Source organism: Pseudorca crassidens, chromosome 21 (genome assembly GCF_039906515.1).
Source record: "Pseudorca crassidens isolate mPseCra1 chromosome 21, mPseCra1.hap1, whole genome shotgun sequence".
Taxonomy (NCBI): Eukaryota; Metazoa; Chordata; class Mammalia; order Artiodactyla; family Delphinidae; genus Pseudorca; species Pseudorca crassidens.
Window position 1 is genome coordinate 5,273,193 of NC_090316.1, and position 24,489 is coordinate 5,297,681.

A 24,489-nucleotide genomic window follows, 5' to 3' on the forward strand; every position below is an offset into this window, starting at 1 on the left:
TGCGGTACGCGGGCCTCTCACCGCTGTGGCCCCTCCCGTTGCAAAGCACAGGCTCCGGACGCGCAGGCTCAGCGCCATGGCTCACGGGCCCAGCCGCTCCGCAGCATGTGGGATCTTCCCGACCGGGGCACGAACCCGTGTCCCCTGCATCGGCAGACGGCCTCTCAACCGCTGCGCCACCAGGGAAGCCCTGGATGGAGACTGTTTAAATGGGATGGTGAGGACCAGGAAGAGGGCAGGTTGTAGGAAGAGACGAGATTCGAGGTTGGCAGCCGTGTCGGGTAGCTGGCAGAAAGACAGGGCCAGTGACCCAACAGAGAGGACGTCAGGAAGGGATCGGCTTTAAGGAAAACGTCTAGGACTTCAGTTTGGAAGTGACTTGGGGAGAAATGTTGTGTAGACGTGAATATGGAGCTGAGGGTGGAGGTCAGCGTTCAATGTCCTGACTTTGGAAAAGATTTGGTGGATAAAGATGTCGTGAGAACGGCCCGGCACACAGAATACTAGTGGAAGCAGCGGGCGGTCACCCAGGTGCAGAGAGGGACACACAGGCTGGGGCAGGAACAGACAGACAGCATCAAGACCAGGTTCCAGGCAGAAGCTGATGCATGAGGACCGCGGGAAGCAGGCAGGCTGGGGCAGTGCAGCGGATGTCAAAGACGTTCTGGGCAACCTTTCTGAAAATCAGAACCTGAACAATGAAAAAGCAACATTCAGAGTCAGAAGGGCCCCTAGGGGTCACCCAGCCAAAATGCCTCATTTAAAGTTGAAGACGCGCGGGCCCAGAAAGTCACCTCGGTTTTCCAGAGAGGAAAGGCCCTCGTCAGAGGCAGCAGAGCTGGAGAGGCAGCGAGGCCAGGACTGAGAGCAGCTGTCTTCTCTATTATGATCACGTTCATTAATCCGGTTATTTACGCCTTTCCATGTATTTATATACAAATGACCTGGATTGCTGAGACCAGGTAGTCATCTTTTATTATAATCAGCAGTGCAGTCAGAAGGTAAGTATTCAACAGAATAAGCAAGGAAATCCACAATCACATAAACACAAAACAGAGAGCCCAGTGTTCTGACTCCCTAAAGCCCTGAGTTCCCTTTGGAACCCTCCCTGTCCTGTAAGGTGGAAGGGCTGGATGCCTGCTAGGAGCAGCTCTAACAGGGACAGAGATGGTGACTCAGAGAACGGAGCACAAACAAAATGGGGAGCGGGGGCCCTGAATGCTTAGAGGACAGGATGGTCGGTCACCATGGTACCCCAGCCACCTGGAGAATCAAGATGGGTGCAGATCTAAGATCTAAGACGGTGATCGCTTACCGTCCCGCCCAGCTGGCCTGGGTGTGGGCAGGTCCCCGCTCTTTGGGCAACAGAGACCTGGGCCTCCAGAGTGCACAGGGGTTTGCTGTCAGCTGGCAGAGGGAAACACATGGCAATATTTTCCAAAGGATAACGAGCACACTGTTTAAATAGAGTCCACTGAGATACAACTTCCTGGAGCTATTTTAGGGTTGCTTTATGTGGAAGACAGAACACTTCCAGCTGCCTCTGCCACCTGTCCCCAGACCTCTTACTAGCATAAGAGCAATGTTCTAACAGGCCTGTTCGTCCTGGTACAGGACACGGGCTCACCCACATGCTTGCCGGGCGTCTGCTCACTCACTCATGCGTACTCTGCAAGATCTTCTCGGGCAAGGTAAAGCTCACTGGAAAAACTCCCGCCTACGTCTATCATCCTGACGCTGCTTTGAGTGGGCATCTCTGGGAGGCCAGGGGCACCGAAGAGGTTAAAGGCAAGTAGGTGTCACCCAGAGGAGAAGGTCGTGAATCTGACCTGGCAGGCAAGGGTGGGGCTCTGCCCTTATCTGAAGTCAACCTGGCAGGGACCAGCAGGGCAGCTCCACAAAGGGGACGTGTAGCCGGCCCTTGGGACAAACTGGAACAAAACAGGTTCAGGAAATGTTCCAGAATACAAAAGAGTTATGTTAGATGAACTCGCAGAAAAACTTTCAGACTTGGTCTCTGTAACGACATCCATGCAAAATAAATAAACTTCATGAATCTCGTACACAAATCATAAAAGGGAGTGAAAGCACAATACAGGCTTATCAGCAACCTCCACCGAAGCCTGCAGATCAGGGGGCCTAACGGCATCCCAGAGGCAGCCACTTCCGGGGAGGGACGTCTCAGAAGACAGCCACCTGCCTGGCTCACTGGACCCCAGCCTCGGGTCACAACCCAAATGAGGGCGACGGAGGTTTTCTAAAAGGGGTGCTATGAACCCAAACCCAGGGGGGAAGGACAGGAGGAAGGGACGAGCACGGGCTCACTGCACGTTAACACGGCAAGCAGAGCGTGTGCTGGGATTACGTGTCCCACCTCCCTCACTCCACCCTCCTAACGGTTCTCATGTGGTGAGTTATGTTCCCACCTCACAGCAAATAAAGCTGCTGCCCTTAAGAATTAAACAACGTGCCCTAGGTCACACTGCCAACAGGTGGAAGCGCTGGTATTTGACCTGGGTGTGTTAATTTAATTATATGTGGACAGCAGTTCTTTTAAATAAAAAAACAGGTCCTTATTCTAATTTCCTTTGGGATTTATTTCATTTGTTTGACAAATATTTACAAAGAAGCTGCTACATAAGGTACTACTGCTGTTCCAGATGCCAGGGACACAGCAGTGACTAAGTCTTGGCATTCACGGACTTAAGTCTAGTTGACTAGTGCTTCAAAGCCTCATTATTTCCCACCTGGGGCCACAGAGAGGAAAGATAGGGAATCAGCGACCTAAAGACCTTTGATACTCATCCACCGACAGGAGAACGGAGCCACATAAGCACGTGGAGTGAACCAGTCTCCTGTCTTCATGACTGTGACTTACATGTAACTTATACACAGACACCTTGAATGCATCAAGGAAAGCTACCGCAGGAGGCCAAGGTAACTGGATGTGACACATGACCACATCAAGGGACACGTGACCAGCAGAGGCTCCATGAATATCACTACAGTCACGTGAGGCAGTAGAAGGCTGCGTGAGCAAGTAGACGGTTTTGTGTACTTGAGCCAATAACTTAAAGACTTTCTTAATAACGATCCACTGAACGCACAAATAATCTAATGAGGGGAAGCACAATATTTGAGGGAATAACATACAAAAAAATGACTTGAAGCAGCTCTAACCAGAAAGAAACAAAATCAAAGTTGCCCATGAAGAGCAAAAGAATATTCCCCAACCTTCTAACCTGCCTTCAACCCAACAGAGAATAAACTGATGATGTGGCCACTGGGGCAAAAAACAGGTAAATGTGTAAGCACAGCATGGATGGGCCAGGGTGGGGCAAGGTGTCGAGGGAACAGGTGGGATCTTGGCCTAAGGACTGGACACCCTAGGGAGTCAGAGAGGGCACCTCCCACACACCCACACGAGGGAAGCAGTCTGGCCGGTGACGGACGCCCATGCTGGTCACGTAAAACCGGTGCGATGTTTTCATGCTGCACACCTGAAACTTACATGTGTTACCTGTCAGTTATACCTCAATAGAGCTGGAAAAAAAAAACCCCAAACTGGTGCCAGGTCAACTTGCTCTTACCGTGAACCCCATCCACAGGACAGGGACACCGGCTACAGGGGGAGAGGGAATTTTCTATGTCCGACCGCTCGGATCCTAACCTTAAGCATGTCATCCCTCGGTTCCGCTCACTTCCTTCTTGCACAGAGTGAGAAGGAGGCAGACCCGGAGCCGCGGGGACCAGAGGTCCCCTGCCCTCCCAGGCCAAGCGTCAGCCAACACAGCTTTACAGACGTGGTGAGACGGTAACAACTGGTGAACCTGGGTGACGGGTGTGTGGGTTTCACTACTTTTCCGACTTTCCTATATGTTTGATATTTTCCTAAAAAGAACGTTTGGACGCATAGAAGGAAAAAAGAAAAATACAGCTTCGAAGAGGTTGTGGTGGCAGAGGGGTGAAAATGACGTCATTCCCCAAATCTGGGGGCAAAGGCTCAGTTATGAACTCTGGGTACCTCTCAACTTTACATCTTTGCACCACCAACCTCGGAGGTTTACCCCTAAATAATAGCAGGCACCAGGGTGGAGGAGACTGGATCTGACCCCTGCAGGCTGAGGTCAGGCTCCTGCTCCCCAGGCCAGCCGGGCTGCCAGCCAGGCCTTCTCTGAGGGCCATGGACACCCTCCTCGGAGGACACCACGGGCACCAAAGGGATAAACAAGGCCCGTTTTTCCTAAGCCTATGGCCAGCAAAAGAACCGCCAGTGTGGAAGTGGAAAAATTCACTGCCAAGGGATGAAATTCATTCAAAGGACAGACAACCTACTCCATCACTGGCTGTTTTGGGAAAGTAGGGAGTGGAGCTTTTCATGGGAAAGGAAATCTCTTACCCTATATACACCATCGTTCACTTCATGACTTAGTCCGGAAGGAAGGGAAATCTATTTGCGTTCAGTGCCAGCCCGACTAGGCCCTGCTGACATCCCCACCGTCCCTAGTCCTCCACCACCGTCTGTCCCCGACAACCCCACCTCCGTAGAGACCGGAGGACCAGTCATCACCCCTCCTCGCCCCCAGAGGCCTCTCCCCGGAGCGCACGGCCTGACTTCCAGGGCTGGGATTTACCGATGTCGCTCAGCAAGGTGAGGATGGCTCCTTCCCGCAGGCCACAGCAGTTCTCAAACTGGTTCAGGTACTGTCAAGAAGGGGAAAGAGGCGTCAGGGGGAGCGCTCACCAGCCACCAATGCGCCCACAAGTGTCCTTCACCAGCCAAGGCCGTCTGAGCACTCCCCGGGCCCTGGGCCTTGGGGACCTGGGTGGACAGCCAGCCCGGGCAGGATGGGCAGGGTCGGTCCAGGCGGGGAAGGAGGAAGCATCTGAGAGCTCCTAGAAGCGCTCCCGTGTGTAACCCTAACCCTAACCCTGAGTCATTCTCAGAGTCTCACCTGTGCTGCGGTCCTGGGGGATGCAGGCCCATCTGAGCTCAGCCACAGTTGGTCCACTGCTCCCGAGAGCCTGAAGGAGCCACTGAACACCTCCCTCCGACCCCTTCCCCGACGCGGCCTTGCTGTGGGGTGGGGATGACAGCAGGGCCCGGGCAGTGAGCACTTCGTACGTGCCGGGCACCTGGCAGAGCCGCGTGGACGGGCTCAGTGCAGCCTCACCTGCCCCATCTCACTTCACCCTTTCTCCCGCTCCCCTGCCCAGGCCAGCACTGGCGGCATTTCCACTTCACAGGTGAGGGTGCTGGACGGGAGGGGTCCAGCCATCCATCTGCCACCACGGCCGCTGCACAGCAGAGCTGCCATAGGACACAGGTCCACCTGAGGCTCGTGCCCAAACGCTCAGCCCCTGTGCCCTCCTGGCCCTGGCAAGCCTGTCGAGGGACTCCATCTGCTGCTGGAAGCCGGCCTCAACTTCAGGAAGTAACTTCCCGACGGGGTGCCCCGTCGTTAATTCACACCCACACCCGCGCACGTCTGCCAGCCGCTCCCTGCGACAGGCGCACACACGGCACTCCTTCAATCAGCTCTGGCTTTTACCCTCGCTCCCGTACTGGCCAAGCCTGTCTCCCCAGACCAGGTGCGGATTCTGAACTTTCTAGATACGAAAGACGAGCCACCTCATTTGGAGAACAAAGAGGACAGACCGCGGGCACCCGAGGTGCCCTGGTGACCACGTGGACCAAGGCCCCATGGGGTACAATCGCTTCCCGCGTCCCCTACACCATCCTGCACCCCGTGCCAGGTCAATCACGCCAAAGTCTGTGTCAGTCTTCCCTGGCCAACGGCTCCCTGCTGCCTACAAGATGACGTCCAAAGTCCTCTGCCTCTGTGAGCTGGTCACCTCCCACCCCTCCCACGCTGCCCTCTAAGGACTGTCCACTCAAGTACAATGACACGGCTTTATCTCCCTAAACAGCTGCAGTTAGGAATCAGACAGCTGTCAAAGATTAGGAAGATAAAGGGGAAAATGGAAGCGTTGTCAAGTTCCCCATTTGTCATCGGTTATCAGTCCCCGGCCTGCGGGTTGCCAATGACTGTGCTCACATCCTGCCCTGAACCCCAGGATGAGCCCATCTCCCAGGATGGGAGAGCCACCCGGGCACACCAGCCCTCATGGAAAGTCTCCTTTGGAGAGCGAAGGTGGGAGGGGCCGGAAGAGTACTGGGAAAGCACGCGATGCCGGGTCCCAGAAAGTGCTGAGTACGGATGGAAGAACTGCCTGGCCATCCTGACCGCGCCCCCGAACAATGCAGACCTTTGTCCAGAGTGCGAGGTGAGGGCGGTGGAGACGAACAGGCAACCTCTTTTCAATACAAAACCAGCTTCTGCCCAGAGCTCTCATGGTCCTCGTGCGCCGGGCGCTATTCCCTTCACAGACGGAGGGGGGCCTGCGGCTGGGACCCACCGGCCGTGACCCAGCCTCTGCTGCTGCAGCTGTGTGAGGCCCGGACACCCACGTGGGCCCTCGGGGCCGCGGGGCCCACCCTTCACACGGGATCCCATCCATTTTACCCACGTCACGAGCTGCTGAGAATCACATGAGGCCACGTGTAAGAGCGGCTCGTGACACTGTTCCGGAGATCGCTGGGGAGGGGGACACACAACGGTCCCTGACACCCACCCCGCAGCGTGCGTTCTGGCAAAGGGACGTGGTGGACGCGGCGGGAAGAAAGGGAGAGGGACCCAGAAGCTGAGTCAGTGGGGCTCTGGGTCCCCAGCCCAGCTGGCCCAAGCCAGTCCCTTCCTGCCCCGCTCCAGGACCCCGGGCGGCCACATCTGGGAGAAGCCCTCTGATCTGGGCCAGTGGCCCCGACGACACCGAAGGGCTCAAGTGGCCCCAGCGTGCCGAGGGAGGAAGACCCGTCCTGGAGTCTGACCGGCCTCTCCCTGCGCTCGGACCTGGTGGGTCTTCCGCGTCACGTCAGGGACAGCTGCGCAGGGTGCATGGCAAGCCCCTCCCTGCCCTCCGTGCACCCGTAACCCCGCGACCCCGGCCCCCCCAGCCTCACCTTCCGCAGGTCCCCTCCCTGGCAGTACTCCATGGCCAGCAGGGGCAGGTCGTTGGGAGCCAGGCTCTGCATGCCCTCGGGGACGTCCCGGGCGGCCACCACGTTGGGGTGGTTCAGCCTGGGGGGAGGGAACCAGTGAGGGAGGGCTGCCTGCAGGCACTGAGGGCCCTGGAGAGCGAGCGGCGGGGCAGGGAGACGCGGGGCTCACCACTCGCCCAGGGCCCGGGCAGCGCTCCTGTCAGCACCGTAGCCCCAGCTCTGGGCGCCCCGTGCAGAGCTCCGTTCTCTTCAGAGTGCCCTTGGCAAGTCCTCCCTGTATCTCCGCACTGCTCTGAGGCAGAGAAAGCAGGGGGACTTCAGATCTCACACCACTGGGCGGGGATGGTGTGTGTGGTGTGGTGTGGTGTGGTGTGGTGTGTGTGTGGGGGGGGGGGGGGGGTGTGTGGTGTGTGTGGGGGTGTGTGGTGTGTGTGTGGGGTGGGGTGTGTGTGTGTGTGGTGTGTGTGTGGGGTGGGGTGTTTGTGTGTGGGGTGTGTGTGTGTGTGTGTGTGTGTGGTGTGTGTGTGAGGTGGGGGGTGTGTGTGTGTGGTGTGTGTGGGGGGGTGTGGGGTGGGGTGTGTGTGTGTGTGGTGTGTGTGTGGGGTGGGGTGTGTGTGTGTGGGGGGGGTGTGTGGGGTGTGTGTGTGGGGTGTGTGTGGGGTGGGGTGTGTGTGTGGGTGTCTGTGTGTGTGTGTGTGTGTGGTGTGTGGGTGGGGTGGGGTGTGTGTGTGTGTGTGTGGTGTGTGTGTGTGTGCGCGCACAAGCACGTGCACCTGCAAACAAGGGGACGCCTCCCCTTTCCCTGAGCTCCAGCAAGGAGCCCCTGTTTGGGACCTGTTGGTCTGCGAGCTTCCCCACATGCCTTCCTGGCTGGGAGGGCACCCTGGAGGAACGGACGGCAGCAACAGGCTCAGGGCACGGGAGACTCACAAACCAGCTCGGAATTGGAAACACTGGAGAAAAAAGGACTTTTGCCAACAAAGGAAAAGTCACTGCGATGGCTATTTTAAATAATTGAATATAACAAAGAAAACCCCCAAGAGCCCTTGGCAAGGCCAAGTGATGGCTGTAACTGCCACTCCTCCAGAAGTCACCCCTCTGGACAGTGGGGCTGGGGTCCTTATTGAGAGACTGGGATTTATGACTCCTGCCCAGACAGAACTGGGGCTGCTGCTCCACATCCCAAAGCTCGGCCTGCTAGCTCCCTCCACTCATTCCGACGTCCCAGGCCCCCGGCCCTGCGGCCCCTGGCCCTGTGGTCCCGCACCCGGGCGCACTCGTGCACCAGGTCCTCACCTCCTCATGATCTGGATCTCCAGGCACCAGCGCTCGCGGTTCCGGGGACTAAGCTCCTGCCGGCACTGCTTGATAGCGATCTGTTCGCCCGTTTCCTGCAGAGGACACGTACGGGAGGATCAGAGAAAGCCGAGGGTCAAATCCGAAGCTGTCTCCCTAGGACCTGGAGCACGGACCGCCATCCCCGCCAGGCTCCCGAGGTCTGCATGGGTGCCCACTTGAACAGACGTCCCCCCGCCACCTCCAGCCCGTCACGTGGGTCCCCACCAGCCCCAGCTCCCAGCCTGCCCCCTCCCCTCATCTCTATCCATCCCAAGTCCACACGGAGGCCTTGCTCCGTCCCCACCTCCTCCACGAGACCTCTGCCGGCCACTCCTGCCCCAGAGGGTCCTCACTCCTCAGACCCCAACGCTGCTGGACGTGACCTCCGACCCATGCAAAGGGCACTTCCCTGCACTTCAACCTAACGGTTAATGCCCTGGCTTCAGTCTTCATGCTTCTCCCTCTGGGGGGTTTCTCTCTCCAGAGAGAATGCAAGCCTGGTATAGAAGATGGAACACAGGCTGATTCAAATCTCGATGCAGCCATGTACCAGCTCTGTGACCCTCGGCAGACCACGAGGTCTGGCTCAGTGTCTTCAGCTGTAAAATGGGAACACTGACACCCACCTTTCAGGGCTGTCATGGAGCTGAGCCCCTAGCAGTGTCCAGCCCTTAGGGGTGTTCAGTAACACTCTTGGGGGCAGACCCATGTCACACAGGCACTCCAGGCATGTAAAACCCTTCCAGGCTGGGCTCTAACCTGCCTTTCCATCACCCACCGTCGACTCCACCCCAGGCGTCTGACGCCAAGTCTAGGTCAGACCATCGGCCCGGTCCTGTGCTCTAAGGTCTCTGCTCTGGCTCGTGCAGATGCCAGGCACTGACCCCCCCACTCCTTCATTGTACTTACCTACCAAAGACTTACTTTCCATAGGGTCACAGGGTTATTTTCTCTTTTCTCCGTTAAACTATGGGCCCATCCCTCCTCGTGCATTTAACCCCTAATGCAGTACCTGGCACAGTGCCCTCGACGGAGGCTCCGTGAACGAAGGCAATCGCTACAATTCTCGTGAATGAGTGACTGCCTGGGCCCCGAGAATAAACTCTTCCCTTCCCCTAGGTGTCTAGACAGAACCAAGGACAGCGTTCGGCCGCCACCTCCTGGTTCATGGGGCCCCCAGGACGGCCAAGGGTCAGCAGCTGCCCTGGCCATGGCTCTGTGGCAGCAGCCTGGGTGCTGGCCCTGCCATGAGCGAGCAAGCCGACCTCCACCCCTACCCCGCGAACCCTACACACCTGCGGCGAGACCCCTTCCCCCAACAGCCCACGTGCCATGAGCCCTGGGACAAGCCCCAGCTGGTGGGACGGGCGGAGTGTAAATCCAGCAAGAAAAGGCTTCAGAACGGTACCAAAATCCGACTGGTGCCCAACTGAAGGATGGGTGTCCCACAGGCCCTGTCGGACCATTGTCTCTGTTTATGAACAGGCATACCGTAAGGAATCATAAGCTCTGTAAGTGCAGGAGTTCATTCGGTACAGACGGGACTTAACAGAGGCATGTTGAGGACGTGGCAAGGTCCCCAGGAACACATGCTTCCCGAGGGCAGTGGAAGTGCATCGCGGTCACACATCCACCAAACTAGCCACTATCCCCGTGAACAAGGACCCACCCGGGAGGAAAAGGAAAATGGGAGTCCCGGACGGAGACAGACGGTGTCCACTAAGACCCCTGACTCGCTGGTCAACAGACCCGTCCCTAAAACCGACATTCAAGAACAAAAGCTTCGGGAAGAAGGCGGAGGCATTTTTTGACCGTGAAGGCTCCAAGGCCTGAATCAGGTACTTGCCACACCTCCAGGGCACTCTCAGAAGTAAGTGGCTTTTATCAAACCCCCACGTGGCTGTGGGTAAGCCTCTGTCGTGCAGTCACCTCACATGCTTATTTTTTTTCAACATCTCTACTGAGCTATAATTCACATATCATTCAATTCATCTGTTTAAAGCACACATGTGGAGACTCACTTCCCTGGTGGCACAGTGGTTAAGAATCCGCCTGCCAATGCAGGGGACACGGGTTCCAGCCCTGGTCCGGGAAGATCCCACATGCCACTGAACAACCAAGCCCGTGCGCGACAACTACTGAGCCTGCGCTCTAGAGCCCGCGAGCCACAACTACTGAACCCACGTGCCACAACTACTGAAGTCCATGCGCCTAGAGCCCGTGCTCCGCAACAAGAGAAGCCACCACAGTGAGAAACCCGCGCACCGCAACAAAGAGTAGCCCCCGCTCGCCGCAACTAGAGAAAGCCCGCGCACAGCAACGAAGACCAAGCACAGCCAAAAATAAAGCATACACGTTAATGGTTGGGGCACATTCAGAGTAACGTGGCCAAAGCCACAGTCGGTTTTAGAACACGCTCATCATCCCCCAAAGAAACCCCACACCCATCAGCCATCACTTCCCGTTTCTCTCCAACCCCCTCCAGCGCCAGGCAACCACCCGTCTGCACTCTGTCTCTACAGATTTAGCTGTCTGGACATTTCATCTAAGTGGGATCATACAAGATGTGGCCTTTTGTGATGGCCTCTCACCCAGCACAGTGTTCCCCAGGCTCACCCTGCAGTGGTCCATGCCTGCCTCTGTGCCAACACTCCCTGGTGCCAGGCAGGCACTGACGGCCAGGCTGTGCCACATCGTTCACTCACTTTGCTCTTAGAATCCTGATCTCTGGCCTGGGTTCAGAAGCCCTATTGAAGAAGAGCTGACCTCTTTCAAAAACTGTCAGTCCTGTTGCTCTTGAACCCATCACTACAGCTGGACGAGTGAACTTGGGTGGACGTTCAGCTAATACTTGTCAAGAGTTACGGTGTGTGTCAAGAGACCACTATTTCTTTAATCGATGTACAAACAGGCTTGAGTTACATCTCACAAGACGTTCCATCCTCTACAGCGTGAACTTCCCGATTCCTCTGCTCTCGAACTGATTTGAATCTGCTTTCGAGTTTCACTTCCCACTAAGCGTTCAGACTAGAACGTTTTCGCCTAGTTCTCTGGTAACTTCAGCAACAGCCGCTCTGATATGCGTCTAGATGCTTGTTTCCAGGTGGGTGGGATCGCACAGGAACCCGGGCTGGGATGCCGAGATCTACCAGTGAGAGAAGACTGACGGACGGCCAGGCTGTAAAAGGAGGTGACGCCACTGGGAGCATCCACTCAAGCGTGTGACGTTGTGATGGACAGTGCCTTATGCAACAGTTTCGAAGAAGATACTGCCACGCATGGTGTGTTACCTCAGGATGTCTCTGAGAGTTTAAAACTCTGCACCTACTTTAACTTCAATACACAGAACAGTGTATTCCTTTTCTATTGCTGCTATAACAAACTGCCACCAGCTTACTGGCTTAAAACAAATTTATTTCCTGATAGCTCTGGAGGTCAGAAGTCTGGCAAGCACCTCGCTGGACTAAAATCAAGATGTGGGCAGGCCGTGTCCCTTTCCAGAGAACGCACATCCCTGCCCGCCCCAGCTTCTAGAGGATGCATTCATCCCTTGGCTCATGGCCCCTTCCTGCAGCTCAAAGCCATCAGTGACCAGCTGTGTCTTTGTGGTTGCATCACTCTGACACTGACTCTCCGGCCTCCCTCTTCCACTTTTAATGACCCTTGTGGTTACAATGGGTCCACCAAGATCACCCAGGATAATCTTCCCATTTAAGTCAGCTGATTAGCAACCTTGATTCCCTCTGCCACATAACCTAACGTAGTCACAGGCTCAAGGGGTTAGGACGCAGACATTTTGGGAGGCATTGTTATTCTCCCAAGCATAAACAGTATGCTTCCTTCATAAAGATAACAGGTAAATCAAACCCAAAGGGTAGACTTATTAAGTGACTTAGAAAATATTTTATAGACTCTACCTGTATATGCTGGGTGACTGTAGATAACTGTAGTCTTTTGCCCAACACAAACACCGGAGCTAACACACAGCCATCACCTGGCCCATCCCAGAATCCACAAATGGATTCTGATATTGAAGACTGATCCAACATTGGTCTCAACTGCCAAACGAAACCTAAAAAGCGAACTTAACGATATGAACACGGAACACATCACAGACTAAGTGGGCACAGACACCAACACTGACTCTGGACAGCTCAGCTTCGTCCTACGGCGGCAGGGGAAATCCTGACTTCCTAGGCCTGAGTGTCCCATGCAGACACAGACACAACTTTTCTTACCCGGTGGCCCTCTAGGAAGTACTCTGAAACATTCTCGTTTTTCCATGAGTAATGTTTCATTTGAAACAGAAACCCAAAGAGAAGGACCTTCCATTGCTAAAAACATACTGGCTCTGGAAAGCGAAATTCAATTCATCGTAAACAGACTACGAAGATGTTTTTGAAAGTCGGGTGGGGGGGGCTTGGTTCCCCAGCAGCAATGACACTCGAGGGCATGGATGACTGTCTCCACTTGGCTCGGAACCTCCCACTCTCAGCTCAGTTCTCTGGAAACCCAGACTCGGCCCAAACCATCGCAGTATCCGACGCCTAGTAAGCTGGGGCAAAATTCAGAAGTGATGTGCATTTTGAGAAAATGGAGAAAGGGGCCCACAGTGGTACCTACATCAAAGGCAGTTGATTATGAAGGTCCTCTGAGTGTCTGTGACTCTGCCTTTTGCACAGGAAAACACGAACCTCGCGTATAAACGTGGGTATACTCTGAAGTGAGGGCGGCGGGGGGGCATGCATCCTCAGACTTCTGAGACCATCAGATGGTGCTCTTCTAACGACAAGGCGACATGCACGGGAAGCCGAGAGGTCCCTCCACACCCTCAGGTCAGAACGCTGACTCCTGTTACCACGGCAACCACCCAACAGGCCTCTGTGGTCCAAGAGCGGGATTAGAAATACCTTCCTTGTTCCTTCTCAGGTCCTCCCTCCAAGATGAGTGTTTCAGGAAGGAGGTGCGAAGCTGGGCCCAGAGAGATCCTAGGGACAGAACCCAGGCCTGAGAGTCAGAAGGCCGAGGTCTGGCCGCAGCTTCACCCCTGATTCAACCCCGGTGACCAGTGTACGCTGAGACGGCTGACTCCACCCAACTCCCTTCGGAGTAAACACCTAACGGGCACGTCGGCCTCCAAACCCACCCACATGGGCTCAGGGGTGAAGCAGGTCAGATCATGACCCCTGTACTCCGCCTGGTGCATGTGCGACCTTGAGCCCATTAGGCCTCTAGGTCTTCATCCACAAGGTGGAGGCGACCCTACCCCTGCCGGTGCTGTCAGTTAAATGAGGCAGAGCATCTGATCCTTGAGGGCCTGGCGCACATTCCCACAGCACCGTTCCCTTCCTAGCCCCGTGCAGGCGATGCTCTCCCCGTCCCACCACCTGCAGTCCACCTCCTGTGAAACCCTGCTTTGAGAGGCCTCCGGCCACCTCCGGCATCGACGAGACAGCATGGGTAAAGCACCCAGCACAACTGGCAATGACACTCCCGACAAACAGGAGCCGTGATTACTTCCTCACGATCCGGTGCTCACATTACACTCACTCGGTGTGTTCCTGAGGATCCACTTTATCCCCTCGACTAGAGCACAGTGTGTCAGGGCCACCTCCTTGTTTCCCTGACGGACCCCTGACGGCCTCAGGCCCGTGCTCAAAGTCTTTAAGACCTGAAGACACACAGACAGGCTAAAGTGAGCTTAGTGTCGTCCAGTGAGGGGACAAGTAGAGCCAGCGCCACTTCTAGAGGGGTAACCGGTGTGTCCTCAGGGACCAGGGCAGCAACTCCCAGCCTTTCCCATCACAGCGCACAGAGTAAGTATGTGGTATCTGTGAGGTACCCTGGGACGTGTCCAGAGGCTTCCAGGGCGTAGCAGCGCCACATCTGGCCCAGACAAGCTGAGAGCAGAGGGGATCGATATCTTAGCTTCTTTCAAATCCGTGTGGGAGGCTGTGGCCCAGAGCCCTGAAGCTGCCGACACCAGAGCCAGGACTTGAGCCCAGGCTGTGCGACTGCAAGTCCTGAGTTTTCTCCCCCTCCCTCCCGAAGGGGGCTGCAGCTGAGGTCACAGAGGTCCCCGCCTCTTCTTCTTCTTCCTTTGTGTTTGACAAACACCTTATTGAAAATATCAGCCCATCCAGAAAGTACTGACCCTTGGGCTGAAGATTTAAGGGAGTATCCACACAGCAAGGATTGTCAAGGCCCATGCTTGGTAAGAGAACCAAAAAACTCACGGAGACAGGTAGGGTCATTTGTTGCACTGCCCTTCCTCCGTGGGAAATATTCACTTTAGGGTTCTCTGTTTAGCAAGGAAGACTTATACATTTTGTCATCCAAAGGGGTGTTTTTCCTTTAGTGCTTCAACTGAGCCTGTTCCGAGGTGTCCCTGACCTTGGATCCCCACCTTGGAGAAGCCACAAGCCAGTGGAGGAGGCATGAGGCTGGGATTCAAACAGATGTAGGTTCAGAAGATTCCCGCTCCTTTACTTACTAGCTTAGCCTCTCTGAGTAAGGGGTTGACTTCTCTATGCTTCAGTTTCCTCAGTTATAAAATGGGAGTAAAGACAACAGTACTTCCATTTAGGGTGGTTGAGCAGACTGGAGATAACGCATGTGAAAACACCTCGCCCATGCTGGCATACAGGACGTTCTCAATAAATGATGGGTCTGGACTTCCCTCATGGCGCAGTGGTGAAGAATCCACCTGCCAGTGCAGGGGACACGGGTTCAAGCCCTGGCCCGGGAAGATCCCACATGCCGCGGAGCAACTAAGCCCGTGCGCCACAACTACTGAGCCTGCGCTCTAGAGCCCGCGAGCCACAACTACTGAAGCCCGCGTGCCTAGAGCCCGTGCTCCGCAACAAGAGAAGCCACCACAATGAGAAGCCCGCGCACGGCAACGAAGAGTAGCCGCTGCTCACCACAACTAGAGAAAGCCCGCACGCAGCAACGAAGACCCAACGCAGCCAAAAATTAAAATTAATTAATTAATTTAAAAAATACTGAAAAAAAATGATGGGTCTGATCATTAGTCTGACTCATCTGACTGAGGACACCAATGCTTAGGCTCCTTTATGCTTCTCCTGTGATGAAGGACAAATACTCTCTCTTGTAGACAAGGTACACGGCGTATTAGGAAAACGTACATGGTTGTCATGTCGAATATAAGCAATTACTGTGCCCGACGGGAGTTAAGTAACCACCACCCTATCCCAGCTGCTCTCCTCCAGAGGTTCTGAAAGCAGGGGTGCCCCCCCACCCCGAGAACACGCTCGTGTTGATTCTGAACACCGATTAAAGACCCTCCCCTAAGCACCCAGAGCAGCCCAGGGATTTCCCCAAGGGGGGACGCCAGGAGGACCTGGAGTGCTTCCTGGACGGAGCCAGGCCCCGGGCCAGTGCTCACGACACACCTGGGAACGCTGGACACCTCTCCCCCAGCCCCTCACTGTCCACTCCACCCCTGTGTCCTGCCAATGTCACCCTGAAAAGCTCTTAAATCTGCCCACTTCCCCCCACGTCCACCACCATCAGCCCAGTCCAATCTCGCACCCGGACTGCTCCAGAAACCTCTTACTTAACTGGTCTCCCCAACAGACAGGGCAGTGCCAGTGGGGGCCCAGTACCGGATCTCGAGAGCTGACTGCTAATACTCAGGAATTTGGTGAGAAAGGAGGTTAAACCGCCAGCGGCAAGAAACAAGCCGCAGTGGGAGCCTTCACGCTGCAGGAGTAGGAGAGTTTTTTCGGAGAGCTGACCTCCCAGCCCAGCAGTGCCTGGGCCCCGCCATGTGTTCCTGCAGCCCAAGCGGGGCTCCCTGAAGCAGCCCTTCCCCTCTCAGCCCTTCCGCTCACATCCACCTGCCATGACCTACCCCTCCCAACCCCCCGGCAGGGGCTCTGAACAGGCCGCGCCCTGGGCCTGGAATCCTCCTCCCGCCTTCTCTGCCCGGCTAGCTTCCACCAACCCTCAGGGCTCCTGTCCAGCGCTGCTTCCTTGGGGCAGCCTTCCAGACCCCCTGACAGACCCCGGCCTCCGGTACAAGGTCTCACTGCACCGGGCCCCTCTCCTGGGTCGCGATGATCACAGCTGGGAGCTTACATTTATAACACTTGATGAATGGCTCTTTCCCTTCTCCAGAAACCAAGAGTGAATGACCCTGTGCACCTAACACGCGTGTAACACGAAGAGAGTCTCTGGTGCGGGGGGGGAGTGAAAGAAGCCCAAAGCCAGGCAGAGCCCAGGCTGATGGGAACACCCCTAGGCAGAAAACCACGCAGTGCGCGAGGCTGCCCGAACGAGCGAGGGTGAAGGGTTCAGTGAGAACCAGCTCCCATGGGACGAGGGGTCCTGCCTGCCGGCTCTGTGGGAGGTGGTCTACACGGGGTCCTGGCGGCAGGGGCAGAATGCACACAGAGACGTCCAGGAGAGAGGGGCTCGTCCCACACAGGGCTCAGCTGGGAGCCGACGGGGGAGAGGCAGGGAGTGGAGAGGCCGCAAACGGGAGAACGAGAGCTCGGCCTTTGGCTTTCTAAAAATTAAGGTTTCTGAACAGAAGAAACTGGAAAGCAGTAATTCTAGAGAACAAGTCCATACACATACACACACACACACACACACACTCTTGGGCTCGCAGCTATAAAGCCAGAAACAAACTCCAACTGACAAGCGTATTCCAAGCCCAGAGAGCAGATGGAGGCCACTTGGGGTGAGACGTGGCAGACACTCAGCACATCCTGATAGAACTCCTCCTGCAGGAAACCAAGACGTCTCCAGTTCAGCTGCAGCGGGACACTTGCTATAGTCAAGACTCCAGAAGCCCTGGCCTGTCTGGAAGCAGCCCGGCCCAGGTCTGCGTGGGGCTGTGGAAGGATCTGACTCTCCTGTCCTGATGCCAGGCCCCTGGCTGCACCCCCTACACCCCTCCCTCAACCCCGTCCCAGCCACAGGGTTGGCTGGAATTGGCGTCTCCTGGGTGAGTGTGAGAATTACCAGCTGCAGGACTGTCCTCTGCCCTCCAGCTCTGGCTCTCACATTCCTCCAGGGGCCGCTTCATCCACTCAGAGCTGACAGGGTTCAGGGCAGGGCCTTCCAGTTGAGACAGGAGGGTGGCTGTCTGAGATGGCCCTCTGCCATGGCTGGCCGGGGGCCTGGATGACCCTCCCTGCTGGCTGCAGCCAGGCTCCTGGGAAGCGGTACAAAATTTTCCACCTCTTGAGTCCAAAAAGATGCTCGCGGCCCTTGATTAAAAAGCAGGAGCCTTCTTCCCTCAGGGGCTCTGGCGTGTCTGAATTTTGGGTCAAGAAACTAGTATTATCTATTTGGTGAGAGGGGGCTCCCTCAAGCAGTGGTCTCCAAATTGGGTATATGTAGGGGTTTCCCAAGACTGGAATCCAAAAAATAAACACGAAATGAAGCTTTCCTGATATTAACCGTACAGCACCGTCCTCAGATCATCTGTCAGGACACGTGCCGCTTCTGACACTCGAGGGATCCCAAGGAAAATGGGCATTCCACAGGCAGGGGATGGAGGACGTGCTGCAGGTTCCGTGTGCCCCACTTTGGTAGAATTATGGATGGTATTATCCCATTTTAACAAAATAACTCTCATAAAATGGACGAATGGCTTAAAGACACTGCTGTGGAGAATTTCAGTGCATGTAACACCAGTACAAACAAACAGTAATATGGAAGACCTAACGCTTGTGGGGTGAGAAACTCACATCAGACACATAAGGAATAAAAACAATGAGGATCACTTTGTTATACAGCAGAAACTAACACACAATTGTGAAGCAATCATAGTCCAATAAAGATGTTTAAAACAAAACAATCAGGGCTTCCCTGGTGGCGCAGTGGTTGAGAGTCCGCCTGCCGATGCAGGGGACACAGGTTCGTGCCCCGGTCCGGGAAGATCCCACATGCCGCGGAGCGGCTGGGCCCGTGAGCCATGGCCACTGGGCCTGCGCGTCCGGAGCCTGTGCTCCGCAACGGGGGAGGCCACAACAGTAAGAGGCCCGCGTACCGCAAAAAAAAAAAAAAAAAAAAAAATCAGGATCTAGCAGAGCTATAAACAAATCGGTCCAAAGAATTCAAAACTATAAAAATTATTTGAAATACGGATGTTCACCCACCATCCTTACCGATAGTTCTCACTTTCGTGTGTCTCTGTATAATTCGTGCTGTGAAGTATTGCAAACAATACTGGGAAGACATCATAATTGGTAAGTACTTTAAATATTTTTTAAATTCTTTTCAAACATTTGAAAATATTTTATTATTTTCACACTTTAGATTCTTCTATTTTTGCATGTTTCATAACATGTAATATATTACTACACAATGTATTAGTAGGTGTTAGTCTAAGGTTAGCATAGATATGTAATTTTCAATATATATAACTGAAGCTGAAAGCTTAAACTTTTTTTTTTTTTTTACTATTTATTTAGGTGACACAGTCATTAAAGCTTGGAGACCACTAACCTAGAGTCAGCTTAGGGGCCCTGAGGCCCCCTCTCTCACTCTCTCCCAAGAAGCCCATGGCCAAGGTGAGCCCCGTTCACCCAGGGAGCCCAGGGTAGGGCAGAGGCAGTGAGGGGGGAGCCTGCCCCCAACCCCGCCGCCCCCAGCTCTTCCCAGCGGCACCGGGCCTACCTGATTGTGCCATCGGATGACGTTCCCAAATCCCCCTGTCCCAAGCCGTTCTTTCATTTCCCAGGCCCCGCATGTCTGGGTTGGCAGGGAAGGTGACCAGCTCATACTGATGTCCTGCTAACTCTGTAAGCAATTTGGCGGTGGGGGACAAAAAGCGAAAGTTAAGCAAGAATGGAACACAAGGAGATGGACAAGAGATACTACAGCCCTTCCATGTGAAAGGAGAAAAATCGGAAGTGGTTTTCACCTCGTACATAAACCAGGTTGTTTGGTTTGGTTTTGGTTTTGGTAGCCAACTCCGGCCTTTCGCAGCCCCTCCACCGACCGCCCCCTCCCCAAGCTGTACGGAAGCAGCAGGGAGGAGAGTCCCTCAAAGGACAGGGCGCCCCACTGCCCAGGACCTGCAAGGGGTCCCCCAGCCGGGACCCCGCCCGGGCGCCCTGACCGCTGGCCGGGGAGCCTCCCCTCCCAACTCCCCGCGGTCCCTGCGTCACCGCGGCGCGGACGAATCACCGCCCCGTCCCGGGCCCCCGCCTCGCGGCCGCCACCCGGCACCACCCCGCCGGGGCCGGGCTCCGGGGCCTCCCAGCTCCCCCCGCCCAGGAACCCCTGACTCAGAACCCGTCACGGGCGTCTCCGCGAGCCTCGGAGAGCAGGGGTGCGAGCCCGCCGGGCAGGTGACACCGGGGGCGCCCGCCCGAGGGACTCACCTGGCGGCGGGGCGCGGGCGCCACCCAGACGACATTAAAGTGCGGGAATCTCAAACCCGCCAGCAGAGCGCCACTTCCTAAAACACTTCCTACTATGACGTCACGGAGCACGTGGGCTGCGGCCTTAAAGGGACTGCGCGGCCCAGGCCCCGCCCTGCTCCGCCCGGTGACCAGCCCTAAGAAACGCCAGAGTCCTCTTCAGACTTAGCGACTTAGACCTTGGCGACTTCTGGGACAGGGAACATGGGGATTTCCTCACCTGGCACCGCCGGGGTCAGCCTGACACGCTTCCTAGACTTTGAACTGGGGGAATTTCCCGGCCCCTGCTAGGACTGGTTTAGGGACGGTTTACAGGAATTGCCGTGGGCCTCCTGTTCTCGGGCTGCGCTCCCTGCCCTGTCTGGAGGCTCCTTGGCGCGTATCGAGAATGATAAGTCACACCTGTCGTCCCTAGGAGGAGTGACAGCCCCCGTTTCCTCCTTAAAAAAATAAAGAACAAGGGAAAGGATCCAGTAGCGTAACACAGAACTGCAGGTTCAGCCCCATGACGTCCGGAAATTGTGAGAACAGCTGCTGTTAATCGGTCATCACTTACCTACTTGGCATCATAATTAGGTTTTTACTATTGACTGTCTCAGTTCGAGGGCCTCATGTTAGCAGCCAAAGGAGAGGCCTGTGTGTGTTGGTATATTTACTCAAGCAGGAAAAAAAGTATTAAGGGCAACCTGAAGATAATAGCTCACTTTATAGAGTGCTTACTGAGTGCCTGGCACTGTCTAAATTCCGTGCTTGGATTTCCCGATCCAATTGTCAAGACCGTCCTACAAATTGGACAGTACTGCATTATTATTATCCCCATTTTACAGATGAGAAAACTGACGCACAGAGTGAAAAATCTTTATCCCAAAGTCACAGCCTTATAAGAGGATGATGATCTGATGTTTAAACCGCAGCAGCTGGTTCTTGGGTGCACACTCTTAAAAGTAGCATGCTAGTGCGTTCAGAAGGGAGCAAACTGGATTTTGAATCCGGGTACTGCTGTTGAGAACCTCTGAGAATTTAGGGCAAGTTATTGATACTTAGACCATTCTAAGCAGCCATTTCTCTTCTTTAAAATGTAGGCAGTATTAATGGATGGACTTGGAGGGTATTATGCTAAGTGAAATAAGTCAGACAGGGAAAGACAAACACTGTGTGGTATCACTTATATGTGGAATGTAAAAAATACAACAAACTAGTGAATATAACAAAAAGAAGCAGACTCACAGATATAGAGAACAAACTAGGGGTTACCAGTGCAGAGATGGAAAGGGGGAGGGGCACGATAAGGGTAGGGAATTAAGAGGTACAAACTACAACGTATTAAATAAATAAGCTACAAGGATACATTGTACAGCACAGGGAATAGAGCCAATATTTTCTAATAACTATAAATGGAGTATATTTTATAAAAAAATTTGAATCACTATTTTGTACACTTGAAACTAATTATATTGTAAATCAACTATACCTCAATTTTTTTAAAAAGGTAGGCAACATAAGGGTGAATTGCATGAAATTATCATTTTTTAAAATAAAACAAAATCAGTTGAAACATCAGCAACAAAGATTAGCAGTTTCATCTGGTTCAGCCTAAAAGCAGCAGGAGGTAAGAGGGCACACAAGTCAGAGACAGTAGGGCTGGGAAGGCGGGGGTGTTGTGAAGGACAGGTGATAAGATGGTAAGAGCTGTGCCTGACACAGAGGACACTCCTGCCTGGACAGAGCCTGAGGCTGAAGTTTACTCTTAGGAACAGACGTCTGCTGTCAACCCAAGCAGACGGGTCGGTGTGCCCAGGGCTGCCCTAGCCACGCCAGGATGCTCAGAGTTTCTCCACTTATCCTATTGTTTCTGCTAAACAGCACGCTGGGCCTCAAAGCAGGAAGAGAAAAGAACATGAGTAAACAGTTGTAAAACACTTAGAATAGTGCCTGACATATTCTAAGTGCAGTGTAAGTGTCTCTCTTTTTTTTTTTTTTTTTTAATTTTTGGCTGCGTTGGGTCTTCGTTGCTGCACGCGGGCTTTCTCTAGTTGCGGTGAGCGGGGGCTACTCTTTGTTGTGGTGCGCGGGCTTCTCATTGCAATGGCTCTTCTTGTTGTGGATCATGGGCTCTAGGCACGCGGGCTTCAGTAGTTGTGGCTCGCGGGCTCTAGAGCACAGGCTCAGTAGTTGTGGCGCATGGGCTTAGTTGCTCCGCGGCATGTGGGATCTTCCCAGACCAGGGCTCAAACCCGTGTACCCTGTATTGGCAGGCGGATTCTTAACCACTGTGCCACCAGGGAAGTCCTAAGAGTCTCTTTAATACATCAATTTTTAAAATAAATTTATTTTCATAAATAAAATTTTACCGAGTTCTACAGGCGCTGGCCCCTCTCTACAGTGTGTTTCCTGTATGACATCACAAAAGGTTTCTTTTTAATCCTGTCACCACTGAAAATCACTGTCCCTGAGAAACTTAGTGAGACATCCAGAGATATGCCAAAGAATTCTCATTTGCTCAGCTAAAAATAGCTTGGTTTTCAACTGAATATAAATCTTTCTGATAAGTCACATATTACTGGATTTTTAAAAAAAAAATTAATGATGGCCCAGGAAGGAATCTCTGGGTTTTATCATGTCCTGAGATGTTTATCATGTTAAGTCCCTTTTTCCCTCCAGATAAGACGTGTCCATTGCCTACGTCTGGTCTTTATCCTGTTCTAGAGATGACTGAGCATTTTTTACAAAAAATATTTTCAGATGCAGCAGAAAAGTCTTCCTTTTCCTTCCTGTTTTGAGGCTGAATGTGCTATTTAGGGTAATCCAGAAACACTGAGCAGCATGAGTGCCCCGCACAGCCCTGGGTACCGCTGGTCTAGGGTATCCAACTCTCATTAGGGGCACCTAGAATCTTACTGGAGGCGTATGACTCACTGAGGGTCCCCAAGTGATGAGAGATGGGGACCAGGCAATACAAAGTCCTGTGCTAATTTGTTCTGCTCTAGAGGCGGTATGCTGTTGGTGATAAGGATAATGTTTCCAATGGGGTTATTTTAAAATAAAAGTCTTCTTCACAGGGTAAGTCAAAAATAACTATCCTCTTGCTCGATCTTTGAGAACAAAACAGCTCTGAGCTCCTTTGAGTGAGAAAAGGGTTGTTTTCTGAGCAATCTGGGAGCTGAGTCATAGTAAGAGAAGCCAGCTTGAAAGATAGGAAAGCAATAAAACAGACCACTTGGCAGAGGGAGGATTTCCCCAGGCCCCCAGCCCCAGAGTCAGCTCTGGTTCAGTGATTTCAGCAACTCTTTCACTATCCTTCCGAGTTTGTTTTATCTCAGCCCTGCAGGGAGAGAGCTCTGCAAGTCAGGACCTGCTCCTTCAACAAACAAAAAATCTTTTGTCGCAAAAGTTGGAAAACTCGTTCAGTTGGGGGACATAAAGAAATCCACCTTTCTTCTAGGGGAGATGATGGGAGGTGGGAATGGGCTGGTGGAGATGCTGAGAATGAACTTCAGCCCAGACCCTACGTGGCTCAGGGCAGAGCCGGCTGCAGTGAGGAAGGGAAGAAAATGTAACTAACTTCTATGAATGAGACCTGGGCCAGTCTGGCCATCATGCCTCAAACCTGGGTGAAACACGGAAAGCTGGGGATTTGGGGCCCTGAGTCCCCCTCCTGAGAGGGATGATAGCTGGGGGAGGAAATCAGCTTGTAAGCTCCCTTCATTTGTACATGCACATGTTTTTATTCCAGTAAATTCGAAATAAAGAGGAAGGAGCTAATAAAGCACAGCTGCCCATCCCTTGGCTGTGGTGGTGGGGAAACCGTGGATGTGAGCTGGCTGTGTGTGCTCATACCTTAGGATGTTTCTTAGCTCACCTTAGTTCTGAGCTCTTACCTGTGCTCCATGGGAGCAGAGATTTTATTCCCTGCTGCATTCCTAGTGCTTGGAACATCACAGGTGCTCAGTAAGAGTTTACTGAATGAATGGGTGAATTGGCCAAGGCAAAGACTTGTTGATACTGCACCCTTTAGCATTTGGTTATAAGTGGTCTCTGGAGTCTGAGAGATGTGGTTCTAATCCTGGCTCTGCGTTTTCTTGGCTTTGTGAACAGGCAGTTCACTGGTCCTCACTGAGCCTTAGTTTTCTCATCTCTAAATTGGGGGCTAATAATCATTAAAAAGTCTACAAATAATAAATGCTCGAGAGGATGTGGAGAAAAGGGAACCCTCTTAGACTGTTGGTGGGAATGTAAATTGATACAGCCACTATGGAGAGCAGTATGGAGGTTCCCTAAAAAACTAAAAATAGAGTTACCATATGATCCTGCAATCCCACTCCTGGGCATACATCTGGAGAAAACCATAATTCGAAAAGATACATGCATCCCTATGTTCATAGCAGCACTGTTCACAATAGCCAGGACATAGAAACAAACTAAATGTCTACTGACAGATGAATGGATAAAGAAGATGTGGTACATATATACAATGGAATATTACTCAGCCATTAAGAAGAATGAAATAATGCCATTTGCAGCAACATGGATGGACCTAGAGATTATCATACTGTGTGAACCAAGTCAGAGAAAGACAAATACCATATGATATCACTTATATGTGGAATCTAAAATATGACACAAATGGACTTATCTATGAAACAGAAACAGACATAGAGAACAGACTTGTGGTTGCCAAGGGGG

General features: G+C 53.5%; 1 protein-coding gene across 4 annotated transcripts in view; it reads right to left on the reverse strand.

Annotated features, from left to right (window-relative positions):
- IKBKB (inhibitor of nuclear factor kappa B kinase subunit beta) overlaps positions 1 to 19,915 on the reverse strand; it is a 60,809-nt gene extending 40,894 nt beyond the window's left edge. For 3 of the 4 annotated variants that reach the window (XM_067721890.1, XM_067721889.1, XM_067721887.1), the window contains exons 1-5: positions 19,768 to 19,915; positions 19,058 to 19,180; positions 8,360 to 8,454; positions 7,025 to 7,142; positions 4,635 to 4,704 (exon numbers count right to left, since the gene is read on the reverse strand). In XM_067721890.1, coding sequence (XP_067577991.1) covers positions 4,635 to 4,704; positions 7,025 to 7,142; positions 8,360 to 8,454; positions 19,058 to 19,162 — 388 coding nt within the window. In that variant the 5' untranslated portion in view covers positions 19,163 to 19,180; positions 19,768 to 19,915. Of the gene's footprint in view, positions 1 to 4,634; positions 4,705 to 7,024; positions 7,143 to 8,359; positions 8,455 to 19,057; positions 19,181 to 19,304; positions 19,543 to 19,767 lie in introns of those variants that run through there. The other variant, XM_067721888.1, reaches the window with a different exon arrangement.
- Positions 19,916 to 24,489: the final 4,574 nt, after the last annotated feature.